We start from the raw sequence: 18,869 nt of genomic DNA on the forward strand, positions 1-18,869 counted from the left end.
CCACTAAGCCTGGGTATTTAATACATAATCCCACTGGTCTAAATTCCTCTAACATGGACATCAATGATTGATTTCATACGAGTGGAAAGGAGCAAATTTAAGAGTCACTCATATTTCTTGGCCCTAAGTAAGGGGGCTAAAATACAAAAGGTAATGCAGTTCTCAAATTTTAGCTCACTATAAAACTCTTTAGTGGCAGGCTGGCCAAATTGTCATTAATTTGAAAGAGACATAAAAGAGCAGTGATGTGAGCCATGTGAGGATCACCTAGCCATGGCCATGGCATGCATAGTTACCATGACCAAATGACTGCAGGAAAAAAACATCTGTGTCACTCACATGCATATGGGGTTGGCTGGCAGCTATAATACAAAAAAAGGACAACCTCCAAGGCCAGCTCAGCCATCTTCCCCAGAGAGTTTGTTTTTGTGGCAAAGGATCCACAGTCTATTCCAGGCCTCCAACACTCAGAAGACATATATTTCATGTTTAAAATGGTAAGCAGGAATTAATGGATGCCTTTACAGATCATCCTCACCCAGAGACACTGAAAGGGTGTGAAACTGTGAGCATGCTGGTGTATTTTGGGTCTGTGACTGACTACAACCACATGGCAGATGAAAAATTGAATCTGGGAAACAAATGCTCAGCTAAGACCACATTGACAAGTTCTTTCATGACCTCAGCCTTATTGGCCCTGTAATAATTGTCCGGTGCTTTTAAAAGTGCTTGTTTAGTTTGTTTGTAAAATAACTGTATACTTCAATTTCATAAAAAAGTCAAAGAAGTTTAGAAAAAGTAAAATGTAGTAAGAACAATGAAAAACAACACAGAGATCACCAGGTGTCTATTAAGTAGCATGTTTTCAGAAGAAGAAGAAGAAGAAGAAGAAGAAGAAGAAGAAGAAGAAGAAGAAGAAGAAGAAGAATAGTAGTAGTAGTAGTAGTAGTTTGGATTTTATATCCCGCCTTTCACTCCCCTTAAGGAGTCTCAAAGCAGCTAACATTCTCCTTTCCCTTCCTCCCCCACAACAAACACTCTGTGAGGTGAGTGGGGCTGAGAGACTTCAAAGGAGTGTGACTGGCCCAAGGTCACCCAGCAGCTGCATGTGGAGGAGCGGAGACGCGAACCCGGTTCACCAGATTACGTGACTACCGCTCTTAACCACTACACCACACTGGCTCTTAATTTTCTGCATAAGCCTGGTGGAAAAAAAGAGAGGCCTCAGCAAATGCTTTTAAGTCCATACAGAAAGTGCCTATATCCAATGCTTTACTGGAATCATTTTCAATGGGAGCGAGCTAACACTGAATGCTTGGTTTTATGTTGAAGTCAAATGTGCTCACCAACTCAGGAGACAACCAGCAATGCTCCAACCAATGATCTCAGTGACTGAGCTGGGATATAAGAGCCAAGGTGGTCCCTAAGGCATCCTAGACCTACGGCATTCAAGGTTTTGTAAATTAATATAAGAACCATGAACCTAGCTCAGTTCACTAACACCTGTTGAAATTTGCAAGCACTGGTGGATGGGAGGCAGGAATCCCCTAACTGCAACCGCAGTGGTTGAATAAGGATAGTTTAACTCCATGGAGATTTCAGGGAATTTGCTGGCTTCTCTTGCCACCTTTTAAACAAACACAGATAGAGCCATATTCCCTGTTCCTAACTTCTAGAAAACTAAGATAAATGGCAAGTTTGCCCCTGCCCTGAAATTCACTCAAGATGGAAGGGGAATCCATCCAAACTTAAACAAATGTGTGCTAAAAGCCTGTTCAAAAGAGTCAATTTAAACTCTCCTGGGGTAATAAATAATGGATGATATCTTTTTTAGCCTTTCATATACGTTTCAGTTTACTGGGGGGGGGGGAAATGCATTCTTCCCTAGACTTTGATCTGCATTTGTAAAAATTGGAAATTAGAAATTGAACAGTCACTGAAGCCTAATACAAGAGGCACTTCAATACTTAAAGGATCATGGGAAGGAAAGAGTTTGACTCACAGATCATGTACACTTCTCTTTTTCATATAATGCTTGTCTAGTTCCTTGTTTCACACAATCCCTGCATAGTTTATATGTCTGTGGTGTATGTCAATTAATCTTGGGGAACGTGCAGCCTCCCACAGAAAGCAGCTAAAATGTTCAGATATCATATTCTGGAATAGGCAAGGAAGCATAGGTAGATTGTGGCTTGTAAGATGGGAGGTAAGGAAGGAGAGCAACCTCTTATTCATCTTACTCCACTTATTCTGCTTTTGGGTTGTAATAAAAACATAGTGAAAGCAATATAAACAAACTTAAATATTTTGCAGAGTTATACTTCTAGATCTATATTTTCCTAGACTAATGTTGTGCTATATATCAACTAGGACTAATAAAGCATTATATGCTGCGATATAATAAAGCATTATATGCTGTCCATGGCACAACAAATGCTTAGTAAGGGAGGCAGGATCATACTGCAATTACAGCACCTTGGATAGCTCCAAACATGCAATTTGCTCCAACAACTTCTGGAACCCAACAATCTGGTTGGTGTGAGTAGGACTCCTGACACAGAAGTGAATAATTAAGTTCTTGCTTAACCACTCCTATTGAATATGTATTACCACATTCAGAATCTGCTGATATTGTGAAGCACACGAATCCAAGGTAGTCAGTGTGATGTCCTCCACCTGTTGTTGGACCACAACTAAAACTTCCATTAGTCCCAGCCAGAACCTCTAGTTACCAGGAATGATGGGACCCCAAAACCAACAACACATAAGTTCATGTGCTTTGCCTCAACAATTCTATACCATTTGAGCCTTGTAACAACCAGGGAAAACTCCAGATTATTATTTGAGGTTAACATGTATATAGAACATTCATCATGTCTATGAAGAGAGGAGTGGGAAGGGCTGAAGGCCAACTGCAGTTCTTTGCCACACACACTGGCCCAAAACAGTTATGAATGCAAACTAAAATGATATAGCAAACATATCTGTTCCTAACCTGGTTTGCTGACAGAAGTTCCAACAACACAAGTATCAGAAACAACCACCACCAAGTATTAAAGTGTGTGAAGCAGATAGCATCTAGCTTTCACACAGCTGTCAATGTTGGGGTTCAGTTCTTTTTCATCTCAGGAAACTGATTAAAAGAAACACTTAAGAGGAAAGGCAGTGGAGAATACTTATTCAGATATATCATATACACTTCCATAAAAAAAATATTTAAAAGAAAAGAAAAGAAAGAAATGTATTTTCTATTCCTTTAAAGTAGTAATAATCAGGACTAAAACCCAAACTTGTGATTTACAGATGAATCTAATGCTTGGGTGCAAGGAGAGGGAAATGAGTGCCTCTCAGCAATGTATGTAAGAAAATTTGCAACAAGAGCTTCCTTTGGGGTGACGTCATTAAAGTCAGCAAAGAGGGAGAAGAAAGGGAAGCAGAGAATTATAGCAATGTGGAGCAATCATTCAATAATCACTCACTTGTTTCTAATGCAGCATTAGGCTGCCATATTGACCAGGAATATGATAAACCATATCATATAATTTAAACAATATGATTCAACCTCACAAGAGGCCATGATGGCCACCAACTTTGATGGCTTAGAGAGCATAAAAGCCTTATCTTCTGTGGGTTTTCGAATCCTATCAATGACTACCAGTAATGAAAATGGTCTTCCTCTTAATGGCAGAGGCAGTATACTTCTGAATTCTGGTTGGTGGAAACAACAGGAGCAAGAGTGCTGTGGTGGTCCTGTTTTCAGGTGTCCGATAGGCATCCAGTCGGCTACCGTGAGAACAAGATGCTGGACTAAATAAGCCACTCACCTGATCTCAGCAGGATCTCACTATGTTCTTAAGATGCTATAACCTACTATCTACCATGCTTCTATTTATGATTTATGATTGCTTTTGTCCACATTGTTTGTGTACAGTGGTACCTCGGGTTACATACGCTTCAGGTTACATACGCTTCAGGTTACAGACTCCGTTAACCCAGAATTAGTGCTTCAGGTTAAGAACTTTGCTTCAGGATGAGAAAAGAAATTGCGCTCCGGCGGCACGGCAGCAGCAGGACGCCCCATTAGCTAAAGTGGTGCTTCAGGTTAAGAACAATTTCAGGTTAAGTACGGACCTCCAGAATGAATTAAGTACTTAACCCAAGGTACCACTGTATTAATTTCCTCCCATCAACCTGTAAACAACAAAGAACTTCCCAAATACTGATACTAAACATAAAATCTGAATATGCTGGATCAATATGCAGGCCATTAGCGTACATGCAGCCGTGCCATCTCACATACGATGGAAGGGGATCAGCAGCAGCAAGGGGCTTTGGGGCACAGTGTACCATGCATGGGGGGTGGGAAGCAAGGCTGAAGAAGAGAACCACAATGCCAACACCAAATTGGCACACTATTACTAACATTGTGATTGTATTGCTTTTGTGATGCTGATTCCCACTGCTGTTCATAAACCCATTACATTATCCACTACCCTTCTGAGTTCTTAACCTAGCTTGGATATTTTTTCCAGTGTCCCAAAATCATACTTCTAACTCTTCAGCAAAAACCACCACCGATGACATTGGGAACTGGATTTCTGCCTTCCACTACAAAGGTCATTGAGAAGCACAGCATAGCCAACCCAAGCAAGCGGAAAACAAAAGAAGAATGCAGAGTAGGGATTAAAAATAAATAAATTCATAGCACATCTCACTCTGAGTCTGGTCAGAGGTTATGTGGAGAACTGTTATAAACTGAACTGGAATTTCTCTTTAGGGAGAGATTCAAAAATGTCTGTGGGAAGGTTGTTTTTGTTTTCTTCCGGTACACCAATGTAAGCATCAATGCCGCAGTTCTAATACGATAACTGTTCAAAAGCAACAGGGAATAATCAGGCGATATTAAAGTAAATGTTTTTCAGAGGAACAGAACAATGGACCTAATACCTCAAATCTCTGATTGCTGACTTTCTTGCCCTTTTTGTTCCAGACAATCTTAGGTCTCGGGTCTCCCGTAGCTTGGCAGATGAATGATGCGACTCCCCCAGAGACTCCTATCTGGTCAACGGGTGTTCTTGTAAACTTTGGTGGTGCTAAAAAAGAAAAAGAAAAACAGCAAAATAAATCTAAGCAAGAAATATCCAAAAGAGCGTGTCAAGCTGTCAAAAGAACTAAAATAGAAATCTGTTGTTTCTCTAAAAACAATATTAACCCTTAAAGCAAGGGAAATTAAAGCTGGCATGTAGCTGGATACATTAAAATATTCCAACACAGAAGGCACTTCCAGGTAGGAATTAACATGCTGTGTGCATGCAGATCACTGCATGTGATCATCTCATATACAGTGTGCATTAGGGTGGGAATCGGGTGTCCTGCAGATGTTGTTGGACTACATCTCCCATTAACCCTGACCATAAACCCTCACTTTAGCCATGCCGAAAGGGAGACAGAATCTAACAACATTTATAGGGTTTATATACCATGGGTTCCCCTTGCTTAATGTACATGAACTAGGATACTGTGTCCAATTGTGCATGTATAGTTGAAAATTTACACAAATGTAAAATCAGCAGAGGGACATGGGTGGCGCTGTGGGTTAAACCCACTAGGACTTGCTGATCAGAAGGTCGGCAGTTTGAATCCCCACGACGGGGTAAGCTCCCGTTGCTCGGTCCCTGCTCCTGCCCACCTAGCAGTTCGAAAGCACAAAAAGTGCAAGTAGATGAATAGGTACTGCTCCGGTGGGAAGGTAAATGACATTTCTGTGCGCTGCTCTGGTTCGCCAGAAGCGGCTTAGTCATGCTGGCCACATGACCTGGAAGCTGTACGGCGGCTCCCTCGGCCAGTAAAGCGAGATGAGCACTGCAACCCCAGAGTCGGTCACGACTGGACCTAATGGTCAGGGGTCCCTTTACCTTTAAAATTAGCACACCGTATGATTTTTACAGATGTAAAGCATTCCTACACTTGAGTTTCTTCAATGCAGGAATTCTTACATAAAACCACAGAAATCTAGAGCTGGAAGGGACTACAAGGACCATCTCATCCAACCCCCTGCAATGCAGGAATCTTTTGCCCAACTTGGGGCTCCAACACAAGACGCTGAAATTAAAGTCTCATGCTCTACCGACTATACTATCCAGCAGTGTGAAGCTGCCCCTAAGAGATTTTAACACATATCTATATTAAGGAAAAGAACAAATATATAAGATGTATTTATTTCTCCATTGTAACATTTTAAATTTTATAAGAATTCAAATGTCTTTTCTGTACAAAATAGACTGTACAGCTAGCAATTTTAATCACCAAAGCCTTCTAATATCCAAATTACAGCATGCTTTTGCATGCACAAAGACACCAGTAGAAGCTATTATGAAAAGAATATGTGTTCATAAACAGAGTACAAAGCCTAAAGGTTATATCTTCCTCTTTAAAATAAGTATGCACTTACACATGTATTGCTGAAGCAAGGGACATGCTTTTCTGTCTAGGGCCACATTTCCTTAAGGGTATCTGTTAGGAGTTGCATTGCACTGCCATTCCCTACTCCCTGACACACCAGGGCAAAATTTAGGTTTGATGAGGCCCTAAGCTACTGAAGGTAATGGGGCCCTTTATATGTCCACCTGTCAACAACAAATTGTCGCTGTTTTTTGTGTTGAATATCTGCTATATGGTAATTTATGGACTTAATAGGTATATAAATCCATTTGCACATACCAAATTATGTATTTTATCAAAGTAATTGTTGAACTGAAATACAATTAAGAAGAAGTATATTAATATTATTATTATTATTCCTTTAAAAAAAATTGGGGCCCCAAGAGAGTGGGGCATTAAGCTATAGCTTGTTTAGCTTATACGTAAATCTGGCACTGGACACACCCATATCTCTCAACTCCACCTATAATTCTTGTCAGTGGTCTGACGCAATCACTTGCAGGGAGCTTTTGAAAACAGTTGGAGGCTCACATATGTCTCTACGGTCACAAGCCGCCCAACCAGGTAAGAACAGAACTGTTCAATGAATATAATTCTCAATAGTTTCGCCCATGACTGACCAAACATAGTGAAAAAAGAAAACTGGGAGTCAAGGTGGAAGTACTGATAAGAGTGTTTACAGATGAAGAACAGAACAAAGCATGTAAGAGGCAGTAGAATCCATATGATATCCAACCTAAGGCCTAGCCATTATGCATGCTTGCATCTAGCAGGTGTCTGATGGTCCTGAAAATTCATAATAAAGACCACTTGCCAAAACTGCCTTCCCTGATGGTTTCAGATGCATGTGCCTAAGATCTACAGCATCTGCAATGTAAATGATGGGAAATCCTTGGGCAGCTCAAAAGTAGTGGCTCTAGGATTCCCATGTATTTTGTTCTCTGTTACAGCCTTCTGTTTCATTACATCTAATATGCCAAGAAGGTTGATGTTCCAAATGGAAACTCTCATGAAGACCTGCCTTCATACAGGATTAAAAGGTAAAATGCTTATTCATTGGTATGGCTCCAAAATGTGATTTAACACACCTGCTCTCTCTCTCGCTCTCACCCCCTCCCCAAGCTACCATAGAGAGTACAAGAGACGAGGAGAGAAGGATAGACAGCCCGTCGTCAATCAAACAAAAGCTGGCAGAGGGAGCAAGAAATAAATAGAAAACAGTACAATCCATTATCTTTGAGAAATAGCAAGAAGGGGGATCATTCCCCCTTACTCTGAGCACTAAAAAATATTTTGTTCCTGTGACTGAAAATACAGTTTCATGGAAGGCTATGAGCAGGAAATCATCTGAGATGTTTAATAATTTAATGAGATCTGTGAGTAAAATTCCAGTGATCGGAACCTGAGTTAACTGAAGCTCTTGGTTAACCCTGAGGCCAAATATGCCCTCTGACAAAAAGACTGATGCACTGATATCTAACTAGGGCATGCAGATGTATGTGCTGACGAGTCCTTGAAGACAACTGCTGCAGTCTTTTCTGTTGCAGAACTGGTCAGCCTTTCAAAATCCTTTTTTTTTCCCTAAGAGAGAGAGAGGGGGGCAGTGAAAGGTTCAATGAACCCAGTACAGAGCCTTTGAAGTCTTATGGGTTAGCTTCCACAATGGTCCAAAAGATTCGTGGCTATCAAGAATCTACATGCTTTAGAAACATACACATTCCTAAGACTTCCATTAACAAATTAATATTCGTTCTGCTTAAAGAAAACTGCAAAAAAGAATGAACAAAAACTACAGGCATGACTGAGTTGCTGAAAACTGTTGGCCTTAATAGGTGCTACCCACCTAGTGTTCAGAATCACCCAATGTTTATTAGTTTGTTTCTAAATGTTGCTATTCAACTGTTGGTGAAAATAAATTACCAAGGACAACGGACGAAGCAGACAAAGTAAAACTTCCTTTATTCATATTCCTTTTACCATTAACACCAATAAACCATTTGCATGATCTATTATTGATAGAAAATGCAACTAGTTTATACTGTCAGATTATCATTTTCTTTCATTCATATAAGGATTAATGAGCTACCTTCCAAATTGGCTTGTCAGAATTCTTTGTAAGTTAAGGTATGTACATTCCTTCACAAACCGAATGGTCTAATAAAAGCTATCACATTACTATCAACTCAATAGTCTCCAACTCACATATTAATGCATCACCCTCTTATTTATGGAGATTGTTAATCATGTCGAATACAGATTATTGTAGTAGGGAATAGTGATAATTTCTGGACATTCAGCTACCAAGACTATTAATGGCACTCTATAGCACCATTCTGCTGATTAGCATGAGAGCAACACCAGCTGAAAAATTGGCACACATTTTTAACCTTCTTTGAATACCGAAGTGCAAAGTCCAACAAAATCGCTCATTGGCATAGTTCATTAAGCAAAGTTTCATATCTGCGTGGGAAAATTCCAATACAATCTATTCCGCCGAACAAAACGAGACAGAAGTTGCTTCCAGTAAATTAGTCACACAGCATATGCCCCTGAGTTGACCAGGTTGAACATCCAGCTGGGAGAGATAATGAACAAGTAAAGTTCAGTGAAAATGGCAAACACTGTCCTTGTTTGTCTGATTTAATACAGACTTGTGGATGTCATAATATGCACGTCTACTAGCAAACACACAACAAAGGCATTTTTAAATCCATTCATTCATTTAACATATAGCATTGGTCAATATGGCATATATTATTATTTTAAAAAACCTGAAAGGTAGGTTATTACTATTCCCATCATACTGAACTCAGGTTGGAGGCTGACACACAATGACCTATCTAGGCCACAGAGCAGAATCATCACTTGATTTAGTCTCTTCCCAACTGACACTTCATACTAACTAATGGACTGCACCAGTTTTTGGACTAATAGATGGCAACCCACAGATAATTTTATTCAGAAACACATTTTTTTAAAAGGAATCTTTATTTGCATCGGCCATAGCAATAAAAGAACAATATAATATACAAAGAATATAAATAAAAAGTCAGTCCTAGAAAATACATTTTAGGGTTTTGAATCAATAGTCAAATAGTGGATCTTATTCTGATTGCCCCAGCTAAAAACCTTACAACCTTTGCTGTCACCTGCTCATCTTGGTCTGCCAAGAGAAAGGACACTGTGGCAGTGGTTGGGTGACCCGGAATGGACAATAAAAGAGGAGTGATACTGTAATCTCATTCCTCAAGCCTTTATAAAGAGTGCAAGCCAGAAGGGCATGCCCCACCAATTTGGTACTGCCATCTCCACGGGGACATAAGCGTTTTTCGTGTGGAATCATCCCTTAAGTACAGCCGAGGGCAATACATTCAATCTACAGAAACACATTTAGTGAGTTGTGTATTATGGAAAGGGCAAGACTGAGTTGCTTTGTAATGTTTGGTACTGTAGGAGTTCATCACAAGTACTTAGAAGCAGCCCAGGGGTAACTGAAAAGTGTGAGCGCTGTTAATGCATTACTCACATACATGACACTATTGTGTTTGTTGTGTTGTTATTAGATTTCTATACCGCCCTTCATCACAAGATCTCAGGGTGGTTCACGAGATAAAAAATACAAGATAAAAGCACAAACAAATAGTTAAAATGAAAAGAACATGAAGAAGGGCCTCAGTTGATGAACACAGAGTCTGGGTTGGTGCATATATGGGAAGAGTCTGTCCTTGAGGTATCGTGGTCCATAACCCTTGGAGGAGGGTCATGCTTTTAGTTCTATCCTACAATATCAGTTCTTTTTCCCCAGACAAATGCACTCTGAAGGAAGATGTGGAGGTAAATATATCCTGCACACAGAACCAAGAAGATTGTGGGCACACACTTGCTGAACTAGTGGTTCAGAGTAGGACATGATTGTATAAGCCCCGTTATGAAGGCGGGAAAGGCATCAATAAAACTTAGATCATGAATAATTGGTGTTTTTAAAGTCATTGATATGCCTATATGTTGACAGACCTTATTATTTTTGTGCCTTTTCATTGTGTTGTAAGTAAATAATAGCCATACCTATATTGTTAACAGCAACAATGACCGTTTGATTGTCACATGCATAATTATTACATAAAATCATTATCAATTATCCTAGTTTTTATATTTTCTCCAAGACAAACTATTAAACATATGCAGCTCACTTGATGGATCTGGTTGCCCTTCGTTTCTTTTTAAAATAATTTTCATAGCAGACTCATTTACAGCATTCACTGCTAATTTACTCATTAATCATAATTTATCACATCAGTTATGCTGATCATCATTATAAGCAATTACTGCTCCTTAATTCTAACCTGTGCTTACAATGTACCTGCAAATTGGCTTGTGCAAGAAGTTAATTAGCTTTTATTTCTAAAAGGGCATGCAAGTGAGCTATGATTTCATGAAATCTTTTAAGCAAACTCCCAAACAAAGCTTCTGGTCTTTTCCTGAGGGTTATAAACTGCCAGTCATAGTATTTCAAAGTTAAGAAATTGTTGCATACAATGGTATACTCCATGTGGGATGGCATTAGCGATAATTCTACCAACAAACCCTTACTTTGATCCCAAGACTTGCTATGCAAATAAATACATGCTTAGGATGTTAAAGGCCCTTAAGCATATTCTTCAAAATATTTTCTTTACTGGGATATCCATTAGTAGTGTGCTACAAAAATAAGTGTACATAATTACTTTCCTTGTCCAGCACCTTGCAAAGTATACTTGGCTGGTCAGCTCTGCTAGCCTTGGTGGGCCACAAATTACAAACCCTCCAAATGCCTCTATTTTCCAGGGACAGTCCTGGATTTACAGAAGTCATCCCGGCTACTAACTTGATCCCAGAATGTCCCTATTTTATGGACCAATATCAGAAGGGTATGGAGTTATGTGACCCCCAAGCCAAGGAGATAAGTAACTATACAACCTTTAGAAGACATCTGAAGGCAGCCCTGTATAGGGAAGTTTTTGATGCTTAATGTTTTATTGTGTGTGTGTGTGTGTGTGTGTATGTGTGTGTGTGTGTGTGTGTATATATATATATATATATATATATATATATGCAGGTTTTGGTGTCCTCGGGTGTCTTCCCGTGTAAAAGTTGGGGTGTCTAGGCGACGTTTCGACGAGGTCTCACTCGTCATCTTCAGGCTGGTGCTTTCGGCTTCTTGTTACTGGAACAGAGCAGGATCTCAGTGTTTGAGTTCCTATAAATACTGTTGAGGGGGTGTGGTGTATAGCCTCCAACTAATCCACACCTAATGACCCACCTAAGTGGTACTCAGGATATCACTCAAGAAATCACTCAAGATATCCCTCAAGTAATTAAGGAACAAAAGAAGAAAAGGCACACTAGCCTGGGAACTTCCTCTCTGCCCAGAACATTGGAGGCTATACACCACACCCCCTCAACAGTATTTATAGGAACTCAAACACTGAGATCCTGCTCTGTTCCAGTAACAAGAAGCCGAAAGCACCAGCCTGAAGATGACGAGTGAGACCTCGTCGAAACGTCGCCTAGACACCCCAACTTTTACACGGGAAGACACCCGAGGACACCAAAACCTGCATTCCTGTACCCGTGAAAATCTACGAAAGCATATATATATATATATATATATATATATGAAGCTGCCCATAGTGGCTGGGGCAACCCTGTCAGATGGGCGGAATAGAAATAATAAAATTGTTGTTACTGTATTCCAGGGATGTTCAACAGGTCGATCACGATCTACTGGTTGATCCCTGTGATGTTTTGGTCTGGCCCCCTTCTGGCTCCGCCCCCTCATCCTGCCCCACCCTCCATTGTTGGAGAATGGAAGATGGAGTTTACAAACCAAGGCTGTTCCCCCCCCCCCAGCAATCCTTAGGTGCGTTGCTGTTTCTCTGACCCCAAAATAATGCAGAAATGTTGCACCACCCAGTTCTTTCCAAGGGTATCAGGACAAATGGAATGAGGAGGTGGAAGGGGAACCAAAACAGTTTTATTAACCAATAAACATTGGACATGCAAAGCATAAAATAAAACACACCCAACAGGGGCTACCCAATCTCCCCTTCAGCTCCCAGGAGCCCCAGGTAGAGCAGCAGGAGAAAGACCCCGACCATCGGTCTCCCAGCATCAGGTCCTTTGATCTGGGTAGAAGTTCTCTGGGCCTCTCCCACCTATGGCTTTTATAGCCTGCCTTGGTGTAATCAAGTGTACCTGGCATTACTTATGATTAGCCCAGGACCCTGAGATGGAACTAATACAGAGCGGCTGAGAGTCTCCCATTACCTGCAGCCAGGCATCCAGCCAGCACTTGCAACACAGAAGAACCCAAGAAACTCCCGACAGGTGTGTGAAACACAAGAATCAAACTGGGGATTTTAAAGGGAAAGGGACATGCCTCCTAACTCCTCAAAATACAATTGTCTTCCACATTTCCACTACAGCCCTCCCCCCCACAAAAAAGCTAAGCAATTTATGCCTCCCAAACCCTCTAAAAACATGTCTTTTGCCCTCCCTAAAAAAAGCTCTAAAAATGAACCCCTAAAAAATGGGGGTAGATCACTGGCAGTATTTAATTCTGTGAGTAGATTACAGTCTCTTGGAAGTTGGCCACCACTGCTTCTATTCTATTCTATTCTATTCTATTCTATTCTATTCTATTCTATTCTATTCTTATTGTATTCTATTTTCGTTGGAGAAATATTGGAGAGTGTGAAATTATGCTGGCATATTCTACGCATCCCTATCCACATGAAGTAATTACCAGCTCTAAATTATCCATACAGATTGCCCAAGATGTTTAACTGTGTTTCTGTAAATACAGCCTTCGGTACATACAGGGCTTTTTTTTTTTTTAAAGGGATATCATAGTACCTATGCCATTCTATGAACACACAAGAGAATTACACTGTAGTTCATCATGTTAGCTGGTATAAATCAGCTTTACTCCACCAACTTCAAAGCAACTATATTCATTTACGCCTGACAAGGATTTCATCAAATCCAAATGTCTGGAAAAAAATACAGCTATACAAATTTGCAAACTCAAATATATAGGCATGGCTGAGGCCTCTTTGGAAAAAAAAAAATCAACAACTCCTAAAGGGGATTTTCATAAAATAAGCCTTGAGTAGACTGTCACACTGTTCAACAGTCCTGTGTCAATGTCACTGTTTCCACAGAAACAAATTAAAGCTGCAAAGAAAATCTCCAATTCCTATTTGCCTTGTCTTGTGCAAACCAAGATATTCTCACACAAGACATTTATGTTACCAGCCAGCTAAAATCAGACGCTTCCCTCAGTCTTAATAAAGTGAGCCAAACTTTGTAAAGCCCTTCTGTTCTAGTATTCAGAAATGTAGTGTGATACATGGGTGATAATGATAATGTAGAATATTTTGTTCCGGAAATTGCAATTTGCTGACAAACAGCCTGATAAGTAACCGAAAGCAGGATAGGTGTGTTACATTTCCCAACTGCATAAATCTTGTTCAAGCAACAAGACATGATGTGCAACACAGCATTCTGTAGAGATTGCAAACACTTATTTCGCTGGAGGTTGTGCATATTAGTAAAATGGGACACATGTTATCTCTGACCCAGGGACATGGGAAAAATTCCAAACTAAGCCAGGCAGCAGCAGGCATTCATTTGCCAACTAGCATTCCTGCACCCACATACTAATTTACAGTTTATATAGCTTAATTGGGAAACAAAGGATCTCTCACATACAAAGACCTTTTGTGAAAACATGTAAAAGAGCCTCTAATTAATGCATCTTCTAATTAATGTTGTTCAATAGTAGTTTCATGATGATTATTTATGGAATTTGTTAGTCGCTTTATATTGTCCGGGCAATATAACGTGTGTCTTTTAAAGAACTGGACAAATGTGTATGAGTCATGGGGATGAAGAGTATGTATGAACTTAATAGTGCTTAATAGCGCTTGTTGTTGTTGTTAATATTTTGTTAATGTTGTTAATGTTGATTTATAGATTATAAATGCTGTATTGATTCATTAATCATATGTCTTTTGCTGTAATTGTGCTGCTTAGTTCTTTTTTTTTTAGTTTTCCTAATAGTGTTTTAATAAGGGACACGGGTGGCGCTGTGGGTTAAACCACAGAGCCTAGGACTTGCTAATCAGAAGGTTGGCAGTTCGAATCCCTGCGCCGGGGTGAGCTCCCATTGCTTGGTCCCTGCTCCTGCCAACCTAGCAGATCGAAAGCACGCCAAAGTGCAAGTAGATAAATAGGTACCGCTCCGGTGGGAAGGTAAACGGTGTTTCCATGCGCTGCTCTGGTTCGCCAGAAGCGGCTTAGTCATGCTGGCCACATGACCTGGAAGCTGTACGGCGGCTCCCTCGGCCAGTTTGAGGTCACCAGTTTGAGGCCCATGGTGACCTTCCTTTGTGGAAGGAGCATAACTCTGTGATGGAGCTTTGCAAACAGGGGGTATATCCAGCTAAAAGGATCTCAGAAAGCAGAGCTACCTTTATCTGAAACATACGGTTGCCACCTGGCCAGAAAAAAGTTGACTGGCCTGCTGTTATGCTTGTAATACTGTAGTTGAATTAGCAAGTCAAACTTTGTACCTCCCAAAGACCAACATCATCACATGCTAACTGGCTGTGTAAAGGTACAAAGTTCAGATCTAAAGTTGGCAATAAATCCACATTTATTTCTAATAATTGCTTTCAAACAGTGAGTTGCATATTGGCAAGGAAATGCCATTCAGCAGCAATATTGTACTAAAGGCAAGGGACCCTTTTAACAATGGTCCATTCTTTGACCAGCTGTAGTGCTTCTTCTGTATCTCAGTCACAGAAGATAATAGGAGTCATCTTGACAGGTCAATATGCAAATGTACAAAATCAGTATGTAAATCTCTACATGCATACACATATGACACACAAGCAGAAGTAGAAATATGGTTATCTGTACATGTCTAGTGCTTATTTTTATATTGCATATGATAAATAATTATATATAAAATCTGGATAGGGGCTTTATCTACCTGAATTAAAAAAGGAACTTGCCAGTTAATCCAGTGTTAAGCCTTCATCCAGTAGCAAATGAAAAGGATAAAGCCTCTTGAATCTAAAAGGTTAGTGACGTGCAGCTCTTCATCCCTCTGGAACATTACATAACCTTGTCATATTCACTAATTTAATGAAAGAAAATTCTGCTTCAAAGCTTTCTCTTTCCCTCTCTTTTCCTCTGCCACTCCTTTTTTCAAATTTTAATGTGTGCTGACTGCATATGAATTATTTGGTAACAGAGATCTGAAGCTGCTGTAAGATAGAAGCAATGGGTCTTAAAATACCAAACAAGATCTTTTTCTTTTTCAGTGGAATTTTCCCACTAAGAGGAAAGGGAGAGCACACAGGGTTAAGTTTCAATTAGTCTTTGAACATTTATGAACTATTTTGCCTATTAGTGACGCCTTTGCTGATGTGGCTTAAAAATAAAATAAAATACCTGTGTTTAACTAATCTTATTTCAAAACTAAAATCCAGGTAGCTGTTACAAAATTTCAGCTACCATGTAAAGGTGACTACTGTTAACTAAATCAATTTCTAGTTATCTAAATGCACCATGATGCTGGTTTTTCCCATTCATGTGGGGTGGATTTCTGATAGGAAAATATGAAAGGGAAGCAATTTCTTCCCTGCTTTTCATGATTCAGAGAAAAGAGACTAGCAACTTCTGAGCATTTTTTATGAGCTAGGATGAGGCCTAGTGTTGTTGCTAGATAAGGAACCCAATATGAATCAAACAATTTATACAATTCTTTCTTGGGGGGCGGTTGTGTGGAGGGACCATCTTCACCATAAACACCACTAAAGTATTTATATTTCAGTTAAAAAACAACCACCTTTAAAACCATTTCAGGATTGCTGCTTATCTACCTGTTTTTTTTAGCAATCTGCATCATATTACTGGAAGTCCGTATCCTGCCAAATATAAAATTGGAGAGGGGAGAGGGGAAAGGAGGCCCTCAGTCACACCCATGGATCAGATTGAGACAATAGACAATATGTCTCACACTCAGAACTGGATTACTCATATAGAAACAATTTTATTTGTTTTAGATGAAACACTTGCACTGCTCACTTCCACATACTGCACCAAAAGTGTGCAACAATCTATTAAACAGCAATATAATTTAATTCAACTCAAATATAAAATGAATGACAAACTTAAAACCAAAAATGGTACTAGCCATCATTAATGTAAGATAACATGCTGCCACTAACCGAGAGCCTAAGAAAATAAAACAGTTTCCACCTGGCAACTACATGATAAAAGTGAAGACATTGAGCAAACATTCCTGAAAGACAAGGGCAACACCACAAAAAAGGCCCTCTCTAGCAACCACCCACCTAATATCTGACTTGAAGATACCTGAGATAAGGCATTAACAGGCTCATATGGCAGAAATGCTCTTCATTATTGATTCTTCATGAGCCAGAATAGGAGGGAGAGAAGAGACAAGATATATTGTTGTTACATACCTTTTTTAAAATCCAGCTGAAATTATTCAATGACTACCTTTGCACATATCATTCAGAAAAGTCTTAATATTAAAGTATCAGAATTATGTATCATGTGTTTCATATCCTGGTGCAGTTAAATTAATAGGAGGTGATGACTTGGTATTTTGCTAGGTTTACTTTTACAGTAGAGACCATGTCAAGGCAGACAACTCCACAACCACTGCCTTATCGTTGTTATTCTGCTGCTTATGACAACTCTTGTTATGAATCAAGATGCTTAGTGGAGTAACAGAATTTCTCCAATGATTTTGAGGAGATTAAATTTCATAGCTAGCATTCAAATTGAAGTTTAGTGACAGAAAGATTGACATGCCCTAGTTGGCTAAGACTTAGTAAAATCCACAGTTGAGCTGGCAAACCAAATGGCTGATGCCCCAATTTGCCCTCAGATGTGCAGTAGTTTATCCACACTACATATGAAGTTATCTTCTGAAGTGGTAGATATTTATATCCCCATGAACATTATGGCATATAACTATGAAAACTAATCCTTTAAATCGCATAATGTTTCTATTCGATGTAAGCAGTCGGGAGGGTGTTAGCGTGATTTATGTTAAACACGAATTATGACATAGAAGCAAACTAGTAGGCAAATAGCAAGCAACAAATGATCAGGTGACTTTAATAAGTATCATGCAAATTCATGGAAGATAGGTAAGTATTCACTATCCCTGCATGGAACCTTCAAGATTGAAGGCTTCCAATGTTAAGATCACAACAGGTAGGGCGTCAACTTTTGTACTCTCCTTGCAAGGTTCTCCGAGGATCAGAATGGTCACCAAACATAACTCTATGTTCTCTGATCTGATCTAGTGAGGCCCTTCATGTGCAAATACATCATTTTAACAATGATTAGAAATTACACACTTGGTCCAATACCAAGCATAATCTGTTTGTCACCCTTCAGGCCCAAGATGTAAGTGGAAGAGACATTAATCAGGGTAATAAAGGATTAGAGTCCCTTTCAAAAATAAAATATAATGATGGCATTGAAATAACCTTTCCAATCTTTTCCAAATGCTAAAGGTGAGAACAAGCAACACATGTCCTGGGCCAAGGGGTAATTGTATGTTCAAGACATGGGTGGACAAAATGGTGCCCTCTAGATGTCGTGGACAACAGGTCCTATCACCCCTCACCAGTGGTCATGCTAGCTGGGGCTGAAGCGAGTTGTAGTCTAAAATATCTGCATGTTGGCTACCTCTGGTTTAAGGGAAAGAGACAGGTTGCTTCCTTTAACTCAAATAAATATCCTCACACCTCATTTCATGGCTGAAGTGGCAAGTGGGGTGCTGCAGGGTTCTGTCCTGGGCCTGTTGTTGTTCAACATCTTTATAAACAACTTGGATGAAGGAACTGAGGGGGTGATAATCAAATCGGCAGATGACACCAAACAGGAAGGGGTAGCTAATGCTGCAGAAGACAGATTTATTTTAACAAATTGGCGATTGGAATGGGGCCCAAACTAACAAAATGAATTTCAATAGGGACAAATATAATGTCCTACACTGGTGAGGTCTGGCGGAGCTCTCCTTAGTGAGTGGCAGAGGCAAGTGGCATGGGGATTGACCCAGGAGAGGGGGGCAGCGATTTATGGGGTTTAGTTCACCCAGGAGAGCAGGAGAAAGAGGGATGGTCAGACCATCAGAGATGGAGATGGACATACAGGATGTGTCAGAGGAAGAGGCTGCTCTGAAGAGGGACGGGCCAGTCAAATCCCTGTCATCCCCCATTCTTCTGTCTCCTAGAACAAGAGGGAAGAGTAACAACAGTCTCCATGTAGGAGAAACCTCAGGTTGCACACACACAGCCTGTCAGATAATGGTACATAAGCTGGGGGGGGGGGAG

General features: G+C 40.0%; 1 protein-coding gene across 28 annotated transcripts in view; it reads right to left on the reverse strand.

Moving 5' to 3' along the window:
- PTPRD (protein tyrosine phosphatase receptor type D) overlaps positions 1-18,869 on the reverse strand; it is a 1,158,377-nt gene that overhangs the window by 235,395 nt on the left and 904,113 nt on the right. For all 28 annotated transcript variants that reach the window (XM_081893652.1, XM_081893642.1, XM_081893658.1 and 25 more), the window contains one exon: positions 4,948-5,093. In XM_081893652.1, coding sequence (XP_081749778.1) covers positions 4,948-5,093 — 146 coding nt within the window. The remainder of the gene's footprint in view (positions 1-4,947; positions 5,094-18,869) is intronic.

The sequence above is a fragment of the Podarcis melisellensis genome (assembly GCF_964234715.1).
Source record: "Podarcis melisellensis genome assembly, chromosome: 17".
Classification (NCBI taxonomy): domain Eukaryota; kingdom Metazoa; phylum Chordata; class Lepidosauria; order Squamata; family Lacertidae; genus Podarcis; species Podarcis melisellensis.